Below are 22,116 nucleotides of genomic sequence, written 5' to 3'. Positions count from 1 at the left end.
CGAAAGACAAGATTTATTCTGGATAAATACCATTATCTATATATAAATTATGGTTAATTCTGACATAGGCGAGCACAATGCAAAAACTTCGGTACAAATCTCCGCCTTGGATACCTACCTTATCTATCTCAGATGTACCGCGAAACGTAGATTTGATAACATTAGTTTTCACATCGACGCTATTGTTCCACTTTTGTGTTTTACAACGACAAAATTTAGAAATTTGTGGATATCACAGGGTTATTTTCACACACTCGCGCTGTTGTTCAACTGGCTTCCGGGTACGTCACTTCCGGCAAAATGGCCGTTGGTGGCGCCATTCAATATTAAATAAAAAAATATTTTAGTGGTTCAACGTATCGTGAACTACTGAAATTAATTTGTTTTAGATATTATTCAACTAATCAATTATATTGATTAAATTAAAGGCATTTACTTTACGTGAACTACAATTTGTTTTAGTAATTTAACTTTTATTGAAGGCCTTTAATTTTATGTGAACTACAATTTATTTGTTTTAGATATTCAAATATCAACTATAAAGGCCTTTACTTTACATGAAATACAATTTGTTTTAGTAATTTTACTAATTATTTATGCTATTTATTAATCATTTTATCAAATTTAGGTGCGATTCAATGTTACTCTAGGAGGCAAGGCCTACCAGGGAAACACCTTTACTGTTTATCGATTATTTCTGTTGCTTGCTCTATTTATAATTATAAATGGTGTCTACTACGACCGAAATATAAGTAGGCTACGAAAGTTGTTATTTGATCATTTTGTTCCAAAATTAACAAGATGCTGCATGTCATGATATATTGTGATACAAATGTTAAAGCCCCGCTCACTGTCACCCACGTTGATAAACTATGCTTTTGGTCTCTTGGTACGGTCACGTTAGAGACTGTTTCAGTGATTGATGACCCCTATTAACGGTTTCCTCCTGTGTGTAACGTTCAGATAATATATATAATAATATAATATACGTATACTGTTCTTTACAATTATATTATTTGCATTAATACCAATTGTTGTAATACCAATTGTTGTAATACCAATTGTTGAAAGTTTTTACATCATTACAGGGAGAATTAATGTACATTTTGTTTACAAATAAATAAATCTATTGATTAACTTTTCCCCTTTACGTTCCTAACCACCGATTGCTGTCAAATGTCCATACATCATTACTAACATGGGACGTAATCAATCATAATTGGTATACATTTCGCATCTTACCAAACTTATTTTCAGTACAGGTTCAAATCTCACACACACAAGACCGAATATAATAACTAGCCTATATTGTTCTCTATTTGTACATTTTTTAAACTCTAATTTGCTATATTACCCTGGAAGCGATATTTTTGGCGTACCTAATTTATGGACCACCATGAAACATCACAAAATAAACATACATTACTCATCAGTCATATGCATAGGTGTCACCCGGGCTTCAATTTCCAGAGGCGTTGGTCATGTTTTCGAGGACCATTCGGGTACACCCACTAGTTATTTTAATTACTGAAGACATTGTATTGAATCATTATTTCTAAAACGCCCTAATTATGAAAAATATTTCCAAAACACAGTTTTCCCAGAGTTGAAAATTATTTATTGCATGTAATATTGCATAGCTTATAAACACATTTTAAGCATAAAGTAGTGTACTGTAAGTCATTAAAGATGTATTGTCCCTTAGGTCATTTAGAAGTATCATAATATTTATTAACTTTCACCAAAAATAAGTCGGAAAAAAAATCATTTACCGGTAACTGAAATACAGACGTTTTTTTGTTCAAAAAATAACTTAAATGATGCAACGCGTTGTTGGCTACTCTGTATGCATAATCATAAAACTTCCTCGCGATCTGTGTGAAAACGCCTTTTCAACCAGGACGAGTTGTGAACAATCCTAATTAGCATAATGCATACTCGTGGGTTGAAAACTTTGTTTACTTTCGCTCGCGACGATTTTGCAGTCGAAGTGTAATCAAATTAATTTACCTGTTAATTACGTAAACTTGTTGTTTTTGGCTCGAATTTTCGACTTTGATATGATCAAATTAAATATAGAATATTTTGACCTTCATTTTTTTTGTACATACATCTTTAACATAAAAAAATATATATAAAATTGCTATTATTTACAATACAATTACACTAAGGATATCAATGTTTATATCTTGAGTAGTAACAACCTATTAACAATAACATTATTGCATGAAATATTGCAAGGATATTTGTCTTACTGTGTACAAATTGCACTGTATAGTAAACAAAATGAATTGCACAAATTAAATGGAAAATAAAACATGGAATGGAATAAAAGAGTACATTGTTTGCATGCTACATTAAAGTACAGTATAAATACATTAATTATTATTATTGTTGCAATTACAATACTCTATTTCTTTTGCTTCTTAGTAGCAGGGGCCTTCCTGGTTTTACTTCTCTTGCTGGCGTAACACTGGAGTCATTAGCTGGTTTCTGTTTTCCTAGTTTAGGTACCAACGGTTTAGGACACACAATATCCCTGACTGCATCTTTGCAAAATGCCTTGAAACTCCAACTCGGCTGAGTCTACAAACTCCTTTACAAAAACTGTACCAGGATGTTTGGAAGAAAACCTGAAATGGTGGTAGCTTGTAATGTGCGGCAGAGCCTTAAAATATGGCCTCAGGAATTCATGCCAGTCATATGCCTGGACGTATCTATTGCCCTCTTCATCTCCTACTAATTGTGATAAATTTACACCTGTCGAGAAACTCTGTTCAACCACTTGGACCATGTCAACGAGGCAGCTTACAAGTGATCGCGTAAATTTCTGCTTTACTAAACCAAATCCTGCATCGGACGAAAATTTTGTATGCCCAGATATCATAAAATGAACATACACATCATCATGAAGGCCACTCATGCATCTCCAAGCAAGGTACCAAACTACAAAATTGTTCTTGTTCTGTCCAACACAGTTGTCGCAGTTTAAAACAACGCCAACAACAAACTCTCGCCAAGTCCATAGTGGTCGAAGACGTCATGTAGGTAGCTCATGACGCCATTACTGCCTTTGGAAATATTATGAGATTCGTCTATAAGATAGTTTACTTGTTTGGTTAGTCCCTCTGCTGCAATTCCAAACAGCCCACATTTCCTTTGTGCAATAAAATAGACAGGGCCTGGTTGTAAAGGATCGGATGGATATAGCAGGGAACATTTTCATTTCAAAATTTTGATTGATTGAATTGAAAATTGAGTAGCAAAATCATATTTTGTGTAGGATTTTTTTTTTTGTGTAATTTCCCATCGATTATGTATTATCGGACTGATGATTTGACACAAGAAGAAATTCAAAGAGTGACCTATGAAGAAGTCCAAACAAGGGAGATGTAAAAAATAAACATTGTACATTTTAAATAAAGATCATGAGAAAAAGAAAAGCTTATTGAGTAAATTTATATTTTAAATCATTTCTATACTGCTGATATTGTGTCGTGGTTTCATATTATTAAGTATCAATGCATTTGTTTATTTTGAATCTTTGTGATCAATAATAAAATAGTAGTAAAGGCCCCAAGCAGTTTTACTTTTTATACGATTGGGAATGGATAGGAATCTGTTGACTGGGCCACACTCATGAACAAGAAGAGTCGGTTAAATTACCACAATTAATGACATTGTCATTGATATTGATAAATTAGAGCCCTGAGTATAATAATATTGCTAGTAAGCGCTAAAATTAAGTTGAGTCAAATGTCAGTTCGTTCTAGGCCTAGTTATCCGATACTGCCAGAATAAATCGTGTTAATGCACTTATAGTCCAGTAAAATATCACACTCACCATTGCATAGCGTTAGTCATCAGTCATTATGTAAAGATCATTTATTGATGTTGCGTCGCGTAAAAGTTGGGATTTGCGGAGAAAATGAAGTTTTTATACGCAGTTTTTGCTTCTTTTCGTCGTCGTTTGTTTACATCGAGAAATGACGTCATGAGGCAAAAGTGAATGACACGCCATTGTCGACATTTGCGTTCGTATTAAAAAGTGAATGTTAAATGTACGAATATGGTATTAGTTATCTGTATTACATTGTATTACATATATAACAAGTCATTTTGATAACAAATAAGTCAAATAAATATGAAAAACAAAAGAAAATAATTACTAGCATGTACATTTTGCGAATTGTTGATGTACCGGTATGAAATTTAAAAAAGCTGTTTGTGCGGTCTGTAAAGCGATATAATAATAATAATATATATAAAATAATTTTTACTTTTTTCTGATAAATCATTATGAATATGATTACTTAGCCCTGCTTTAAGCATCCTATTAAAAAGAAAGGAAACAAATTGATTTAAGCCTACTTTTTGTCACGTTTTCGGTAATTAATCGTCTTCTTCGCTCTCACTATCTGATTCGTCACTGTTCTCATCCGATAAGTTAAAGGAGTCGTTCTCAGCAATCTCATCGATCAATTCTGTTGGAAGAATCTCGCCTTCACACCACAAAGGCCCCAGCAAATCATTATCGCCAACGCACCATCCGTTATTGTCTTGGAGTTTCGGCAACTCGTAAATCGGTGTTAATGCGAGCTTCAAGATCCTGACTTGATAGTTCGTGCGTTGTATATGTTGATGCAAGCATCTACGCGACGGTGGAAAGTTAGCTAAATCAATGTTTTTTTTAACACTGATTATTCCGTCTTTTTCCTTGCATTTCCTGCGAAGAAAGTCAAATCTAAGTTCATCGGTACTCCTTGCTTTCGATCGGGATCCATATAACAGGCACGTGAACTCTTCCAGTTCCAACATTAACTCTTCTTCTACTTTCCAACTTTCTCCTACTTTCTTGAAAACCTCTTCAAATTTTGGATATTTTTCGACAAGTTTGATGGCCTTTAATTTTCCTTTTCCCTTGAACGCGCTAGTCGTGTCGCACTTTGTGAACGCATGCAGCCCTAGCATGGCATTACATCGACTTGGGGTGATTTCAGTGGCGAGATCAGTTATCCGTCGATTCTTGCCGCTGCCTGTATCGAATAGGACTTTTGCATTAATGGACGAAACAAAATGTAACAATATAAAAAAAACATCGCTGTCTGGAGAGCGAACAATAATGCGATCATGTCCGTTGTCTGCTGCATATTTGCAGTACAATGCAACCCTGGTATCGGTTTCTTCTTGGTTAGATCGAAGTTCAAAAATTTCTTCACTGTGATTGTGTAATTTGTATGCTACACCGTCATCTATAATGATGATGTTTTTCTGTTCGGAGACATACTTTGGCCAGGTTTCTCGGAGCATGGTGATAAGCTGTTGTTTAATTTTATCGTTCTTCAGGAATGAGTTCCAGTCGTCTGGTCGTCTTGTCTTCTCTCCTTTTATGACTCTTTCTTCTCCAGTGCCTCTTCTTAGCCGTTCTTGGCCTTTTATTGATGATGGTAAATATGTGTCGGTACTGAAAATAACATTTTCTTTATTTCCTGCAACTGCTAACCCGTAAATCTTCTTGCATATCTCACCCATAGTACTTGGCACAGGTTTCAAACAATAAAATAAGGCGTTGCCATCTTCAATGTACATTGTTGATTGTTGCGATTTGATTTCAACATCTTCTGTGTCCCCAATTAGGTAATGCATACCTTTGCTCTTATCCGTCTTGTTCAGGAAGCCATCGGCTGTACCCAATGAAGGAAGACAAGAAGGACAGGAACAAGTGGGAAACTCAAAATTTCTTTCAAATAGGCAGATGTGTTTCCCATCTTGGCAAGGAGTTGAAGTACAACACTTGATTGTTGTCGTAACTCAACTATCTTGTTGTTACTTGCTTTTACTTTAACTTTGATATGCATCGATGCCATCGTCTTCAGTTTCATCTTCTTAATTGGATCCCAAAACTTGCCTGAATTGGTACAAGTCCTATCCTCTACGAAAGTGTTAGCGGCTTTCTCGCCGAGGTCCTCTGCTAACAGAACATCATGCTTGATTTCCTTCAATAATGGTGCGCTGGATGCAATGGAAACCAGGCGTTCATCCTCAAGCGTGAAAGGGTTGATTAAGTCGTTGAATGCGCCAATTATACGTACAACAACTTTCTCACTCATAAGTATCTGCGATGGTCGACAATCCCTGTGCGAATGGAGTCCGGACTCATTGTCGAGAAGATCTGCCATTAATAGTGTACCTTCATAATAACGTGACCTTTCGTGCGTGGTCCTCACCCATCGTTGGTACAACGAAGCATCTGTCGCAATTCCGCTTACACCTGATCTTGATTTAGAATGCTTCATGAAGGTTTCCTCGATTGTCTTGTCAACAGCGCACCGATTACCTGGGATGAAAGACCTCGCTACACTGATGGCCCCTCTTCTTAACAATTCTTCTGCACCTGGGTGTGATTCATTCATGCGAAAAATAACGGGAGCATCTCGCAAAAGCAACGGTGGTATAACTCGTAGTCATTTGTCTTAACTGCCATAATAAGAAACATCGTCGACCACACGTGGTCGAGGTACTTCACCCAGAGCTTGTGTGTATTTCCACTTTCCCCCTTTCTTATGGCATCTTTAAAGTCAAGGTAGTCGGATAAAAACTTGCTAATTTCCATGTCTTCCATAACCACACCTAGGTTGCATTTGTCACGTACTATAGCCAAGCGCATCAACTTTTCCTTTGCGTCGTTGGAAAGGGTTTTATTGATTCGGAATTTTTCAAATAGAATTCTTTCCAATGCTTCTGCTGTTGACTTATGACAGAAAACAGCTCGTTGGTAGTTTTTGCCTGTGACCACCCCGATAATCGAACCACTTGTAATTATGTTCGCCTCCAGCATCACCTCCTTAAAACCTGTACCCGCCATTTTCTTCCCAAGCATCTTCATAAATGCACAAATTAGGTGAAAAGATCCAATAAGAACTATGTGTTTCTCAAATTCGGCGCTCGACCAAACTATCGGATACGCTTTCATGCATACTCCCATGTCGAAAGTGACGATTGTATATTGTTGGTTCCCTGCTTCATGGGTTGCCCTCTTGGCAAGTCGAAGACATTCCTGAACGGTGTCGTTGTCTGTGATGGGATGGTTAATGACTGGGTAATAATCTACAGTTGTTAACTTGGTAGGTGATACTCCCGTCTCCGACAGAAACCCGGCCCATGAAGGGACAGTCTGGTCCTGTATACTTGCATAAAGTCGTGTCAAGAGCCGCACGTTCGCTATCACGGAGGGTTCTTTGTTTGACGTTGATTGTTGGTCCCTTCTTAACAGGTATGCGGTAGTATGGTAATTCATCAGATTCAATCAAGTATCGGGCCCTGGTCTTTTTTTTCTTTTTTTTTCAGACTAAAAATGTGTTGCCGGCAAAATAATAAACAATTTAAACAAATGATACAAAAAGACTTTTTAAACACTTTTCATAGCACCATAGGCTCACGCTAGCTATAATTGTTTCAACAAAAGTTTAAAAAAGGTTTATTAAATAAACGTAGGCCTTTAGGAAATAAGTAATTCGGTCTTTACTTACCCTATTAAGAATACGGTAATGAAGTATTGTAGCAGTCAAACGATGTCCAAAGCTGGAAGTATCCTAGGCTCGAAGTAAATAAACTATACGGAGTGTAGAAACCACAATATCCACACGAAGCGCGTAGTACGTGCGCAGTGTAAAGCCTAGTAGGCCAGTTCAGGACAATATATATACAACGGTACAATAATTGAAACACGATAACATACTGTAACACGTAGTAAAATATGTAAAGTTAAAACGCTAAATATCAAAATGTAATAGTGCTAATAATTAGGACAACTAATTATTATCGTTAAACTCGCTAAAGTTTGCTCATTAAATGTCGATGTCTTCTCGTTGAAAACTTGACGCCGGGAGAGAGATCGCTCGTTGCGCGTTCGCTATATTTACAACAACAGCAATTTGCATAACTTCTACGCGTTGAGCGCACACACGCAAATATATGTGTTTGAAGTTCCTACATAGCTCCCCCCTAGCTCTTTGCCGCTAGGTGAGAGCGATAGAAAAAATAAGTTCATAAAGTTAGTAAAAAGTATTCAGGTACAGTCATGCACATTGAATTTTTGTGGCCAATGTACGTTTGGCGGAGTGGCGGCGGTGCGATTGCAATGTGCGTCTCTGTCGTATGATGTTGCTGCCGTAGAATTAGTTTGATCCGTATCTAAGTAAGCTGGTTTCAGTCTATCGAGACTTACTGTGTCCTGTTTTCCTGCGAGTTGTACAACGAAAAATTTGTCGCTCCTGCTAACAACTTTAAACGGGCCATTGTAAGGGCACTGAAGAGGCTTGCGGACTTTATCACAGCGAATGAAAACGTGTGTACACTTAGCTAAATCTGTATGGACGTGTACCTTACGAGAATTGTGTCGCGTCGGTGTTGGACGTATGTTTTTCATAATGCGCTGCAGTCGATGAATATAGTTACTAGGGTCCAAATCAGCATTAGTGGAAGAAGGCGTAACAAACTGCCCTGGCAAACGTAACGTGGTGCCGAAAACTAATTCTGCTGACGATAGCCTCAAGTCTTCCTTGACCACCGTGCGAAGACCAAGAAGTACTAGCGGTAAAGCATCTGACCATAGCTGAGGGTCGTCGAGGGCCTTAAGCGAACCTTTGAGTTGGCGATGGAACCTTTCTACTAATCCATTGGCTATTGGGTGGTATGATGTAGTGTGTATGCGTTTCGTACCCAGTAAGTTCACTAGCGCATTAAACAGCGATGATTCAAACTGACTGCCACGATCGGTAGTAATGGTCGATGGTGCCCCAAACACGGACACCCATTTACAAACAAAAGCTTTAGTGACGGTTGCTGCCGAAATATCGGGAATAGGTATGGCTTCTGCCCATCTCGTAAAACGGTCAATGCATGTCAATAGGTAGCTGTTGCAATCAGACGGTGGAAGGGGACCAACAAGGTCGATGTGGACATGATCGAAACGCGCGTCTGGCGTGGCAAAAGTTCCCAACGGTGTAATAGTGTGGCGATGTACTTTTGCCTTTTGACACTGAACACAACACTTCGCCCAGTTACGTACGTCTCGATTCCTGCTAGGCCAAACGTATCGAGTACTCACTAACTTCAATGTAGCCCTAATTCCAGGATGCGATAGTGAATGTAACGAATCGAAAACGGCTCTGCGCAACTCCTTAGGGACGAAAGGTCGAGGAGTGCCCGTACTTATGTCACATACCATAGTTCCATCACTGGTGGCTATTGGTGCGTCATGCAAATCAAAAGTCGACTCCTGCAAATGACGAAGTAACTCCTCATCATTCTTCTGCTGCTCGGCCATGACTGTGATGTCAATTACATCTGACGACTTCGCAGTAAGGACAGGTGTGTTAAAGGTGTTAAGATTGATGCGAGATAATGCGTCTGCAACTTCGTTTTGCGAACCATTAACGTGTCGGACATCGGTGGTAAATTGTGAGATGTAATCTAGGTGACGAATCTCTCGAGGTGAGTAGCGGTCCGAGCTTGCTTTCAGTGCAAATGTGAGCGGTTTGTGATTCTGTGAGGATGAAAAATTCCCTTGCTTCAAGCAAATGACGAAAATGTCGGATAGCAAGGTAAGCGACTAACAGTTCTCGTCCGAATGTGCTGTACCTTGTTTCAGCTGGATTCATTCTGCGCGAGAAGAATGCGATAGGATGCCAGACGTCTTTTACCATCTGTTGTAGCACACCACCAACGGCAAAGTTAGATGCATCAACCATTAAACATAATGTGGCGGATGAATCGGGATGCTCCAGATAAGTTGCCTCTGCAAGTGCTACCTTAACAGCCTCAAAGGCCGTTATCGCCGTCGGTGGTAATGTAATTGATTTTCGAGGTTTACCTGCCAGTAAATCAGTCAACGGATGAACTATATCTGAACATCGAGGAATAAAACGCCTGTAGAAGTTGATTAATCCTAAGAATTCACGCAGTTTACGGACTGTGTCGGGTACAGGAAATGCTTCGATAGCTTCTATCTTGGAACGTAGTGGTCGGATACCCATGTCGTCGATATGATGTCCCAGAAATGTCAAAGACGAAACTCCCCATTCACATTTGACAGGATTAACTACAATACCAAATTCTTCAAGACGGTCGTACAACAACTTGAGGTGAATTTCGTGTTCTCGTTCGTCATTGCTGGCTATGAGAAGATCGTCGATGTATGCGTATACAAAATCCAAACCACGTAAAACTTTATCGATGAACCGCTGGAATGTCTGTGCTGCGTTTCTAAGTCCAAACGGCATTCTTAAAAATTCGAACATCCCAAATGGTGTCGTTATTGCGGTTTTCGGCACATCTTCTGGTGCAACTGGTATCTGGTGGTAGGCTCGTACCAGGTCAATCTTAGAGAAAACTTTCTTTCCCTGAAGCGTAGCTGTGAAATCGTGAATGTGGGGGATTGGATATCTATCCGGAACTGTAGCATTATTGAGGGCTCTGTAGTCTCCACATGGTCTCCAATCACCTTCTGTTTGTTTCGCAACCATGTGAAGCGGCGATGACCAGCAACTTTTTGACGGTTGAATAATGCCCAGCTGAAGCATATGGTCGAACTCAGCTCGTGCGATTTTGAGTTTCTGTGGAGCCAATCTCCGAGGTCGGGCAGCGATCGATGGACCTTTGGTAGTTATACGATGAGTGACATCATGCTTTAGTGTGGCCTCTTTGAAACTCGGACGTGTAATTTTGGGAAAGTATTTGACTAGTATTGATTCATAACGTGAATCAATCACAGGTCGAGGCAAAACAGGACTAAGCGAGCAGAGCTTAGATGTAGTTAGGGAATTTTAGGTCAAAAAAATGCCAATCTGTGAAATAATTATTAACAAAGGTTTTTCAGTGGATTCATGTTCTAATGCATCCCAAGTCATCCCAAAAAATTCCTCCATGAATTTTGACCTGGGGAAAGGGGGTCATTTTGAGGTCAAAGGTCATTTGGTGTCAAATTAGAGATACGCCTGTTATTGTTTTAATAACGTTGTGAATTTTGAATGTACCTCATTTTATTTAGTATCAAATGATAGCTTACTAAATTATCTTTATTTTGATATATAGTTATGCAGGTATATATTGGGTTATAATATGAATTTTGGTCAATTAATACTAATTTATAAGTATTTTTTCCAAAAAAACAAAAAAATTATATTTTTTACACCAGAAAAAAAAAATTAAGGTAGCACTCAATGGTAACGAAACTTCTCTAAAAATATCTCTCCAATATAATGATCATGTGTAAAAAAATTTGAATCATTTGATAGTTGATTGTGGACATGGGTGTAGATTGAAGTTATTGAGACTAAAACTGAGAAATATCATGTTTTTCATGTACTCTGTACTGTTTATCATGTAAACAAAATGGCCACTATTTTCATACAACATGCTATATTGTATTGAGTTAATTTTGGTGTCAAATTGTTCACAATGTATATGTTAATATTAGTTCTAATAGAAAATTTTTTGTAAAATTGACCGGAAACCCCATTTCCAGCAATTTTGACCTTTGACCTCTTTTCGCCATATCTAAGTAACGGCAGGTCGGAGAGAATTAAAACTAGGAGCAAATTGTTCCCAATATGTATATTTATATTCAGTTTAACAGAAGATCTTGCTTGAAAATGACCGGAAGTGTGGTTATTGACCTTTGACATAAATTTATAGTTTATATATTCTAGTATTACTTCTATCACCAATTTTTTATGAAATTTTAACCTTTGACTTGTTTTTCTCATCTAAATAATGACATGGCATAGAGAGTTGGAACTAAGCGCAAATTGTTTATAATAATAACTATACAAGAAGTACATAGGAGCCTCTCGGGATGGATTTTAATTCAAAGAGGTGTTGGGGCGGGGTGGGGCGGGTGTGTGGTGGTTGTTTGGTAACATATAATATTATATCTTAATTTAAAGAAATATTTACAGAATGGTCAGAAGTTATTGGACAGCATAATACAGTGTTAATATGTCTCAACAAAAGTTAAAATTTGAGCTGCAGACCACCTTAGAGATTTATTGACCCACAGTTTGATCTACATGTTTCCGATTCAAGGCCAATTTATAGGCCATAGAGTACCCAAAAGGTTCATTTGGGCAAATCGATATGAGTTCCTTAAGAATCGTATGTAATAGCTTTTTACCATATGGTCGAATCCATATTATAAGACAAACAGTTTCATCCAGATATCCATGTATCTCCAATAAAGGGCATGTATGGCCATAGAGAATCCAGAGGTTACTCCTGGTTCATTTTGGCAAATCCATATGGGTTCCTTAAGGATCAGGGTTGCACAGATAGGCTGGAATCCACAGTTTTACCCGATATATTTCTAATACAGGGCCTTATGTAGCCAAATGCATTGATCTGATAGATGGGCCGAATGTAGAACTGAACATAATCATAATAATAATATCCTGGATGTATGTAGCTCCTAATATTGTGAAACCTCTAAGCGATGTACACAAACTAATACGATTAAAGGGATTCCAACCATGCCAAAAATAAAACCCAAACCGAAGTAAGGGGATACGCTCTCGTCACTAACCAGAGATCGGTCTAATTGAACCTCGGACAGCACTAGTTGTGTCTCGGTCATCCCGGACTTGGGCGCCTCCTGCCCTACTTAAACTAGATCTAAAAAAATCTAGGTGGCATGGAAAAGGAGAAAAAAGGGGAGTAATATGCTTTATTAAACAATATATGTTAACAAATATGTCTTTAAAAAAGCCATTGACTGTGCATCTTTAATGCAGTTTGGAAGAGAATTCCAAAGCATAGGAGCTGCATAAGATAATGCACGGTGACCATAAGATGGTCTTCACTTTAGCAGGAACAAGATGATTCTGAGAATTGGAACGAAGACTGTGACAACAGGATTGTGGAGTGAAAACATGAAGAGATTTATATGTGAGCAGCAATATCTTGAAGTTAAGCCAGTGCAGTTCATGCAAGATAGGTGTTATGTGGTTCGACACACTATACGGGCAGCACTATTGTGTAACATCTGCAACTTCCTAAGCAGGGTCTTGGGCAGTGCGACATGAATACTGTTACAGTAGTGCAAACGTGATGATATAAAGGCATGCAGAAGTCGTGCAGTTGTTACCCTATCCAGAAATCTACAAATTAGACCAATCTTCCTAATCCCAACCATAGTAGAACGATGGCATTGATGTTAGCATCCATCTGCAAGTGGGAATCCATGTAAACCCCAAGATTTCGAACTTCTGGGGATGGGTTAAGATCTAATAAAGAAGATGGTTGCAATGGCAGAGATGATGTAATATGGATAAGCATACAGTAGAGAACCATGGAAGGGTCTAAATAGATGACCTGCTGTTGGTTCATTTTAGGCAAATCCATATGGATTCCTTAAGGATCGAGAGTGCACAGGCAGCTTTATTCCATGAACCCACATTGTCATCCATTATATTTCCAATATGGGGCTTTATGTAGCCCCAGCCACATAGTGAACCCAGAAGGTATCCATGAAGAACCTGCCCTTGGGTTAATTTGGGTAAATCCATAAATGTTCCTTTAAGTATCAAGGGTGCACAGGAAGATTTATTCCATGGACATATCTATATGAAACCACATTTTCATCCCACATACAGTATTTCCAATATAGGGCCTCTTGTAGCCCAACATAGAGAATCCAGAAGGGTCCATGGAAGATCGGCCCTTGGGTTTATTTGGGCAAATCCATAATCAAGATCAAGGGTGCATATTTAGTTTTATTATATATGGTCCAATCTATGAACTATTTACCCCATATTAATTACTAATAATACAAGGCCTTATGTAGCGCACCACATAGAGATCCCAAAAGGGTCCTTAGAGGGTTCATTCGGGCAAATCCATATGGGTTAGGTTTTTTTTTTTTTAGTTTATCCTGTTATGAGACAGACTATATGGGAAATGTTTGACCCATGTCCATTACAGAGCCGGTATGGCCCATGAATATAGCATGTGAGATTAGGAGGAGACAAAATTAACTTTTGGGATAAGGGTACTTTATTATAAAATAACAAAATATGTGAGGTCAGAAGACATAATTAACTTTTTCGGATAGGGATACATTATGGGTGTGTGTTTGTTTTGTGTGTGTAATCGCGTTTTGTTTCGAACCTTAGTTAATATATGGCTCCTCCCACTCAGACTTGCCTTTTGGACTTTGCCACCTTCTTTTAATTTCTATTATTTATTACACAGAATTGAAATTTTGACATTCTTTTATTGATTCTCTGATGAAAGTTATGATTTGTATGTTACATTTTATTTTTTTAAACCTTATTATTACGTTTCATTGTTGTTCCTTATTATGTTTCTATTCTGCAATTGAAGGAAATAAATGTTTATTTTGAATTTGAATTTATTATGATAGGAGAATTCAAATATGTAATCGGGCTAAATGTTTTTCATCATTAAATAAAGCTTTTTTTGAGGAAAATACCATAATAAACAACTTTTGGTAGAATAGACCTACTTTATTAATATATATGAATATGCCCATAAGAAACATTAAGTCTCTACGACCAATGGTCTTCAGAATACAGCTTCATGACCATCTAAGGTCATGATTGTCCACCATTTCTAATTCATTTTTTATAAAATACTTTATTACAAGTAATACAAATATGCATATAAGAAATATTTTGATGCCAAAACTAAGTCTCTAGGACCAAGGATATGCCTTAAAAGGTCAAATGTTATTTTCCACCATTTCTAATGAATTTTTGAAAAAATACTTCATTATAGAAAATATAAATATGTATATAAGGAACATTTTGGTGCCAAAACTAAGTCTCTAGGACCAAGGATCACTGAGATACACCTGTTATATGCTTAAAAGGTCAAAGGTCATTTTCTACCATTTCTAATGAATTTTTGAAAAAATACTTCATTATAGTAAATATAAATATGTATATAAGGAACATTTTGGTGCAAAAACTAAATCTCTCGGACCAATGGTTACCGAGATACAGTGTCATATGCCTTGTAAGGTCAAAGGTCAAATGTAACCACTTTCCCCATCCCCTGATGTCTGGAGGAATTTTATATATATATATATATTGGTATGTGATAGAGTATGAATCTGCAAAAAAACATTTGTTAATAATTTTTTCACAGAAAAATCAAGATATTCCCTAACTAATGCAGTACCTTGCACTCTTAAATTAGTAGTAGAATCAATTAACATCGACTAACAAACCAAAATGTTGCAGAAAGTCTGCGCCGACAATTGCTGAAGGAACATCGGCTATAGTAAACACCTATCTGCATGTCCGTCTAAAACCAAAATCAAGTGTTAAAGATCATTCACCATAGGTGTTGATTTGAGAGTTGTTAACTGCTTGCAAAACAAAATCACTTTTTCGCTGTTGACGGTCTTGTTTTGTTGCAGGAAGGACGCTAATCTCGGCTCCCGTATCTACTAAAAACTTTAGTCCAGTATCTCTATCATAAATGTGAAATAAGCGACTATCAGAAACGGTGCCGGAAGAATTCTTTGGAGTTTTCCGAAGTTGGGAAACTGCATGGCGACCTGCACCTACGTGCTGCCTTGCCAAACCGGGTGTGATACCAGCACTGCTCTGAGTCATTTTCATTGGTTTGTGTTCGTTCGAAGAACGGTTCCGATTTCGACTTCTGCTCCTGCTCTTATCCCGATGTTGATCGTTTGCCAAGGATGATACCATTGCGGTCAACTTGTTAATTTCAGCTCGTAGCGTTTGAATTTCGTTTCGGTCGGCGTTAGCACTTGTCGGGTTAGAGATTGCGGCTAATCTGGGTTGGCTGGGAGACACCTAAAATTCCGTCGGCTAATTCTGCTATCTGAGCGACGGTAACGTTTCCGCCTGTTGCGGGTAAAATCAGTTGCTCGTTATTGGGCAATCGCTGAATGAACAACTGTTTCAAGATCGAATCCTCTAATGTGCGGCTGCCTAACAACTGATACATTTTGCGCAATAGTTGTGTTGGTTTTCTGTCACCCAATTCCTCCGTAGTGAGCAGTTGGTGTGACCGTTTCTTCTCCGAATCGGAGGTCCGCTTAATTAACTCTTCCTTTAACTTGCTGTATGGACCCTCAGCAGGAGGAGCTAAGAGCAGATCATGTACCTCCTGGACGATCGAAGGCTGTAACGACGCCACGATATAGGCAAATTTCGTAGCTTCCGTGGTAATATTGCGAGTTGCGAACTGCGCTTCCACTTGGGCAAACCATATCGCGGGATCGTTAGCCCAAAATGGTGGTAGCTTGAGGGTAAATGCCGCTAAAGGTAATGCGTGTTGCGTGGCGACTGGTACCCCAGCATTACCTCCCGCTTGATCCACAGCAACTGCTGCTTCGGCTGGAGGAGGATCTTCCATTTTCGCCTCCAAAAATTAATAATTGTTCTAGACCTACCTTATAATTAAAAGTAAACTGTGTAACAGAAATGTTTTCAAAAATAGTTGTACGTAGTACTATATAGTACAATCAATGCTGTTTGCTGCCTCGTATACAGGATAGGCTTAGATAGGCCGAGTATCGCTAATAATACAAATGTTATAGCCTACAGATGAATACTCCACTAGTCCATACGAATCATGTCGGGGTCACCACTTTAGGGAATAAGTAATTTGGTCTTTACTTTCGGTCTATTAAGAATACGGTAATGGAGTATTGTAGCAGTCCAAAGCTGGAAGTATCCTAGGCTCGAAGTAAATAAACTATACGGAGTGTAGAAACCACAATATCCACACGAAGCGCGTAGTACGTTCGCAGTGTAAAGCCTAGTAGGCCAGTTCAGGACGATATATATACAACGGTACAATAATTTAAACACGATAACATACAGTAACACGTAGTAAAATATGTAAAGTTAAAACGCTAAATATCAAAATGTAATAGTGCTAATAATTAGGACAACTAATTATTATCGTTACACTCGTAAAAACTCGCTAATAGTTTGCTCATTAAATGTCGATGTCTTCTCGTTGAAAACTTGACGCCGAGAGAGAGAGATCGCTCGTTGCGCGTTCGCTATATTTACAACAACAGCAATTTGCATAACTTCTACGCGTTGAGCGCACACACGCAAATATATGTGTGTGAAGTTCCTACAGGCCTAGCTTTTTTAGGCAAAAAGGCCTAGGCTAGCCCTACCCTTTGCAAAAAAGCCGTATACGATCCGTATACGCTGAAAACGTATACGACGTATACGGATCGTATACGATTTCACTGTTTACATTATTTCCACTCTGTTGCTACACAAAGAGTTGGCGTCGTATACGTTTAGCATACGTAACGTATACGTTGTTTATTCATGATAAGAATATCGTATACGGGACGTATACGAATCATATACGAACAAACTAGGCCATTTTATAAATTATAATAGTAGTAATGAGTAGAATAGAGCTAAATAAAACATTTAAATTGTCATTACAACAAATACGTACGTAGGCTGGCTCTCTGGCCTAGCTAGCACCAGCCACTAGTCTAGTAGTATTATTCGTATAGTAGTAGTAGTGCTAGGACATAAGACCATATTTATTTCTATTTATTAGATAGCCTAGGCTACCGATAAAATTCAAACAACGTTTTTCGCAAGTCAATAAAATACGCTAAACAGGTATACTACTACTAGGTAGGCCTAGAAAGGACGGAGGACAAGACAAGGGGCCATTTTCACGATGTTGTTTGCAGTTTTCCTTTATAAAATATGACAGAGGTCAGTAAGTTCAGCCGCCGACGACGACCGAGCGTCGCTCGGTTGCCTACAGTTGCAACTCGTGGTCGACTCGGCTCTCTGTTGGCCAATCATGCATATCATCGGGTACGTCGCGTCGTTCGATCTTCTCAATTCGTCACACCACGTGCGAGCTTTGGGTGGTCAAATTACATCGTTTATGTTAAGCGATATTATTCCGCGACATGTGTTGTAGTATAGCATGGAGATGGAGTAACAATAATTTGGCAAATAATGCCGAAGAGGAAAACCATGATCCAAAACAGAAGTGGGATGTGTTGATATGTACATTAACATTATATAATAATAATAATTATTATTTAACGATGAATACAATCGGATTTTGAATATGAAGTTGATCACTTCCGTAGAAAAAAATTTAAAAACTAAATTAGTGGTTATAGTAAATACAATTATATCGAATTTCAATTTTTTCCCGGTTAAGCGAACAGATTGAATTGCTTTCATTTATCTCAGCGGTATTTCTGCTTGGTGATTAAGAAATCATAAAACATGTCTTTAAAAAATAACCACCCTCAACTGTAAATAACAAATTAAATAAGTCTACTAAACATTGTTGATTTCCCATGGACCCAACAATACCCCAACTATTTCATTCATATTTGTTTATTTGTAACAGTTTATTTGAAATCCTTGTTCTTTGTTAATTCAATTGTGTGGCAATTAAATTAGATTGTACATGCTGATGCTGTATATTATGTAAAAAGATGAGTCATGTTTATCAGATTCTTGAAAAAGATCAAAACTTTGAATTCTCAAAATGTGTTCTAGTTATATCGTTATTTGGAGTTAGACTCGTACTACATTCATTAAAATGATAAACAAATATCCAGCAGCTGTGTGTACAGAGGGGCACAAAAAAACTATTAGCTACTAATAATATTGTACACAATTTATTACATACAATAGTAAAACGTCTATACGTCAATACGTAGTTACGAGGCGGTATCCTCGCAACTAGGCTCATAGTTGTTTACCACTCCAACATATGATATGAATAAAGCCTATCTTATTAAGTATCTCGCGCCCGCGCATATACAACAAAAAGTTACAAAGGTTCACATATTTATATTAACGATTTTTTTTAAATTTACGAATTAAATAAATAAAAATATAATTAAATACCGCTTGGCCTATCAGCGTTTACCAGGGAGATGTAAAATAAGTATTTAACATTTACCTGGTTTTACTACGTTCGCGTACAATTTATCATTTGGATTTTTTAAGTTACATGTAGGTTATGTTAAATTGTATTCATCAGTGACAACTCTAGGAAATTTACAGCAATTAGTTCTGATGCCTAAAATAGTAAAATTCTTTAAAACGTCGGAGCTTCTTTTTTTGTATTTTTGGCTGTTGAATGTTTTGTTGGCACCCCCTAACTTTGCAACGATGATATCCATAATGCATCGTATTTCCATTTCACCGTTGTTGATTTACTACTAGCTAGAGTAGGTTATTAAAATAATACAATATAACCAAATCTAATATATAGGGGAAAGCTAGCTAGCTTATTTTCACAATGAGTGTACCACAGACTCTTTTCCTTGGCGTATTTTTCCCAGGCCTAGTTACTCTTAGTTTACTAGAGCTGCTGCAGTAGCTAGTTACTGCATGTTCGATCTATACAATTACAATATGCCTATAGCCTAGCTAGCTAGAAGTCATCGAATTTACTATCTACTTTGGCCCACTGTAACTAGGCCTACATCCCATTTTTTTTTTTTTATGGCGAGTTAAAACCCGTAGCAAAAAAATCCTGTTGGACAACAACACATGATTGAAAATGAATGAAATCTGATCCATCCATGTGATGCATCATAGTCAATAGTTTCTATTGACTGTGGATGCATGCATGCAGCACACACAACACAGGCACGTTTTGGGCGAATTTATTTGGATCATTCCGTATATATAATAGGGAGCCACATGTATTCTACATTTTTATTACATCGTAATTTATGGATTTTACTTACTCGTTTTAAATTTAATATACTGCGGGCCCAATTTAAAATGTATTTATTTATTTCCAAGTACATAATTATTAATTAAAGCACTTTCAAATTAATAACAGCACATTTTGTATGATTCACTTATTAATGGAACGTACCAAAGGTAAAGAAATAGCAGAGGGGATAAACAAGACGGAACAGCCTGGGTGGGTTTTTATGCTTGATAGAAAAATAACGTCTTGTAAAATACAGCACCAATTTTTTTCATTAGCGAAAAATATGAACTAAATCATCATAGGGAATTTAATGTACATATACCGACTGAAAAAAAAACAAACAAATTGTACACTAATTACTGAAGTCAAGATGCTCCTGCCATCGTAACGTATGCTATCGTCGTCTTGTAAAAAGAGGGACAGTCCCTTTTCGCTTGGTAATATGATGCAGTTTGTATACACGCGTCGTATCGTATACGGATCGTATAATTAGAAAATTGTTTATAAATGATCGTATACGGTTCGTATATGTTTATTATGCAGGCAGGAACTTCCGAATTGGCGTATACGTTTCGTATACGAAATGGACTTCCTATACGAAACATATACGAAACGTATGTAAATCGTATACGTTCGTATACGGCTTTTTTGCAAAGGGTAGGCTCTAGCTACCATTTCCAACAAAAACAGTCAAGGTCGAAATAAACTATTGCCGTGATAATGCTGCATTACGCAAGGGGCAAGTTAACATAGCCTATTATATTATTTTAGATGAAAGATATTGAGTTTTATATTGTTTTATCCATACGTAATTACACTGGCATTAAAGATATAACATTAAAATGTAGGCCGTTATAAGCCATATATTTCGGCGATTTCTTATCGCGGGGAAATTCCCCCAACCAGAGACATCGATCGATCGAGGAGTAGGCATAGGCTTAGAGGTCCGCCGGCTAGAGGCCTAGGCTAGCTACGTACGTGCCGGAACAGATGGATTATCGCTATATAAATAACAAGCTTGAACAAAAGAGCTTACGACAATCTTAGTTAAATTTTTATTAAACGTATATAGGCCTACTTGCTTGGCGAATCCATGCCTTTTACATCATTTAACATGTTCGTAATCGGATCGTAGTACTGTACAGTGAAACCAAAAATCACCGCATCAACAACCTCGTGCGATGTAGAGTCCATTAATTAAGAGGGTGTTTAAAAATATTAAAAACCTGTCTCAACCACTGTGTAATCAAAGCGTTTATTTAATTAAAACTTGGATCCCCCCAAAATTGATAATCGCGTATTCTGGTTATCATGTGATTGATTCACGGATGGTTGCACGCTTCTTTTTCACACGTCCGGCGGAGGTGAATTTGTTCGCCAATTTGGCAAATAAGACAATATTTTTCACCATTTCGTTTCACAATTGCCGTTTGGCTCCCAAAAAAAAAAAAAAAAAAAAAAAAAAAAAAGCCGACCTTCATTTCCGTCAGTTTAGGGTCGGTCGGGCGTGGCCAACACAATAATTATTTTGGCCTAATGTTGGGAATAATGTTCTTTCCGACGAATCCTCAGATTGATGTAACTCTTGAAGCATTATCCTGTTACCTGTATGGATAGATCCAGCTCCTGATAATGTTCCATAAAATTTGTTGAAATTATCAAAATCCGAGTGAAACAACGAGGGCATAGACGGATTCCTAACTATCTTGGTGGATAGTACGTCTGAGGTAATGTCTGTAGCCTCTGCAATAGCGTTTTCTAACTCTATTGAGAGCATAGCATGGCCTAGTCGATGCATCATTTGGTTCAGTTGTTTGCTTCTAAACATATGGCGCAACGCCATGCATAGTACGATGTGCTTCGGTAGCTTCCAACGTCCTTTCGTCACCCCCCTTCCGCCGAATTGTTTTCGTCATCAAGGGGTCGTTTTAAATGAGCCATAAACTTTGTGTAACACAAACGATGATATCCATGTATAGTACTGTCGTAATATTCGAACATATTGTAATATTGTTTACGAAGACTTTAATGACGATTCGGTAGACACTATAAATGCAGTTCTATCTTTTTATTATATCCCGTTTGGTACTACTGCGTGTCCTGCACGCATGCGTATTCTACACGAGTTTGGCGTTGCCAGGATGTGTTTACTAAATAACCCATTTATAAACTGTACGACACTACATCTCCCTTCTACTGGATTTAAAATGCACACTGTGATATTGAAATAAGAGTTATTGTTTTAACATTTTTTTTTACAAACTGTCAACTGCTATATACAAACAACTTAACGCTTTCACTTTCTGGACTAATGCATAGCATTATTCCTCAACTAGCCTTTGAGGCCGTCTTGCTTGTCTACAAGATCTGCGTGTC

The 22,116-nt window shown here is 37.7% G+C and overlaps 1 protein-coding gene and 2 pseudogenes across 1 annotated transcript; all 3 read right to left on the bottom strand.

Moving 5' to 3' along the window:
- LOC144852510 (uncharacterized) overlaps positions 1-22,116 on the bottom strand; it is a 167,215-nt pseudogene that overhangs the window by 19,836 nt on the left and 125,263 nt on the right.
- LOC144852931 (uncharacterized) lies at positions 2,522-3,207 on the bottom strand (annotated as a pseudogene).
- On the bottom strand, positions 15,805-16,576 carry LOC144852930 (uncharacterized). Its single transcript, XM_078710987.1, has one exon. The coding sequence runs from the start codon at positions 16,405-16,407 to the stop codon at positions 15,805-15,807; it is 603 nt and encodes a 200-aa protein (XP_078567113.1). The 5' UTR covers positions 16,408-16,576.

Source organism: Antedon bifida, chromosome 9 (genome assembly GCF_963402885.1).
Source record: "Antedon bifida chromosome 9, ecAntBifi1.1, whole genome shotgun sequence".
NCBI lineage: Eukaryota > Metazoa > Echinodermata > Crinoidea > Comatulida > Antedonidae > Antedon > Antedon bifida.
The sequence above is the reverse complement of the archived record's forward strand: the minus strand, read 5'-3'. Positions and strand labels throughout refer to the sequence as shown.

Excerpts from the sequence above, each read along its gene's own strand:
- LOC144852930 (XM_078710987.1), bottom strand. The coding sequence starts at position 16,407 with ATGGAAGATCCTCCTCCAGCCGAAGCAGCAGTTGCTGTGGATCAAGCG.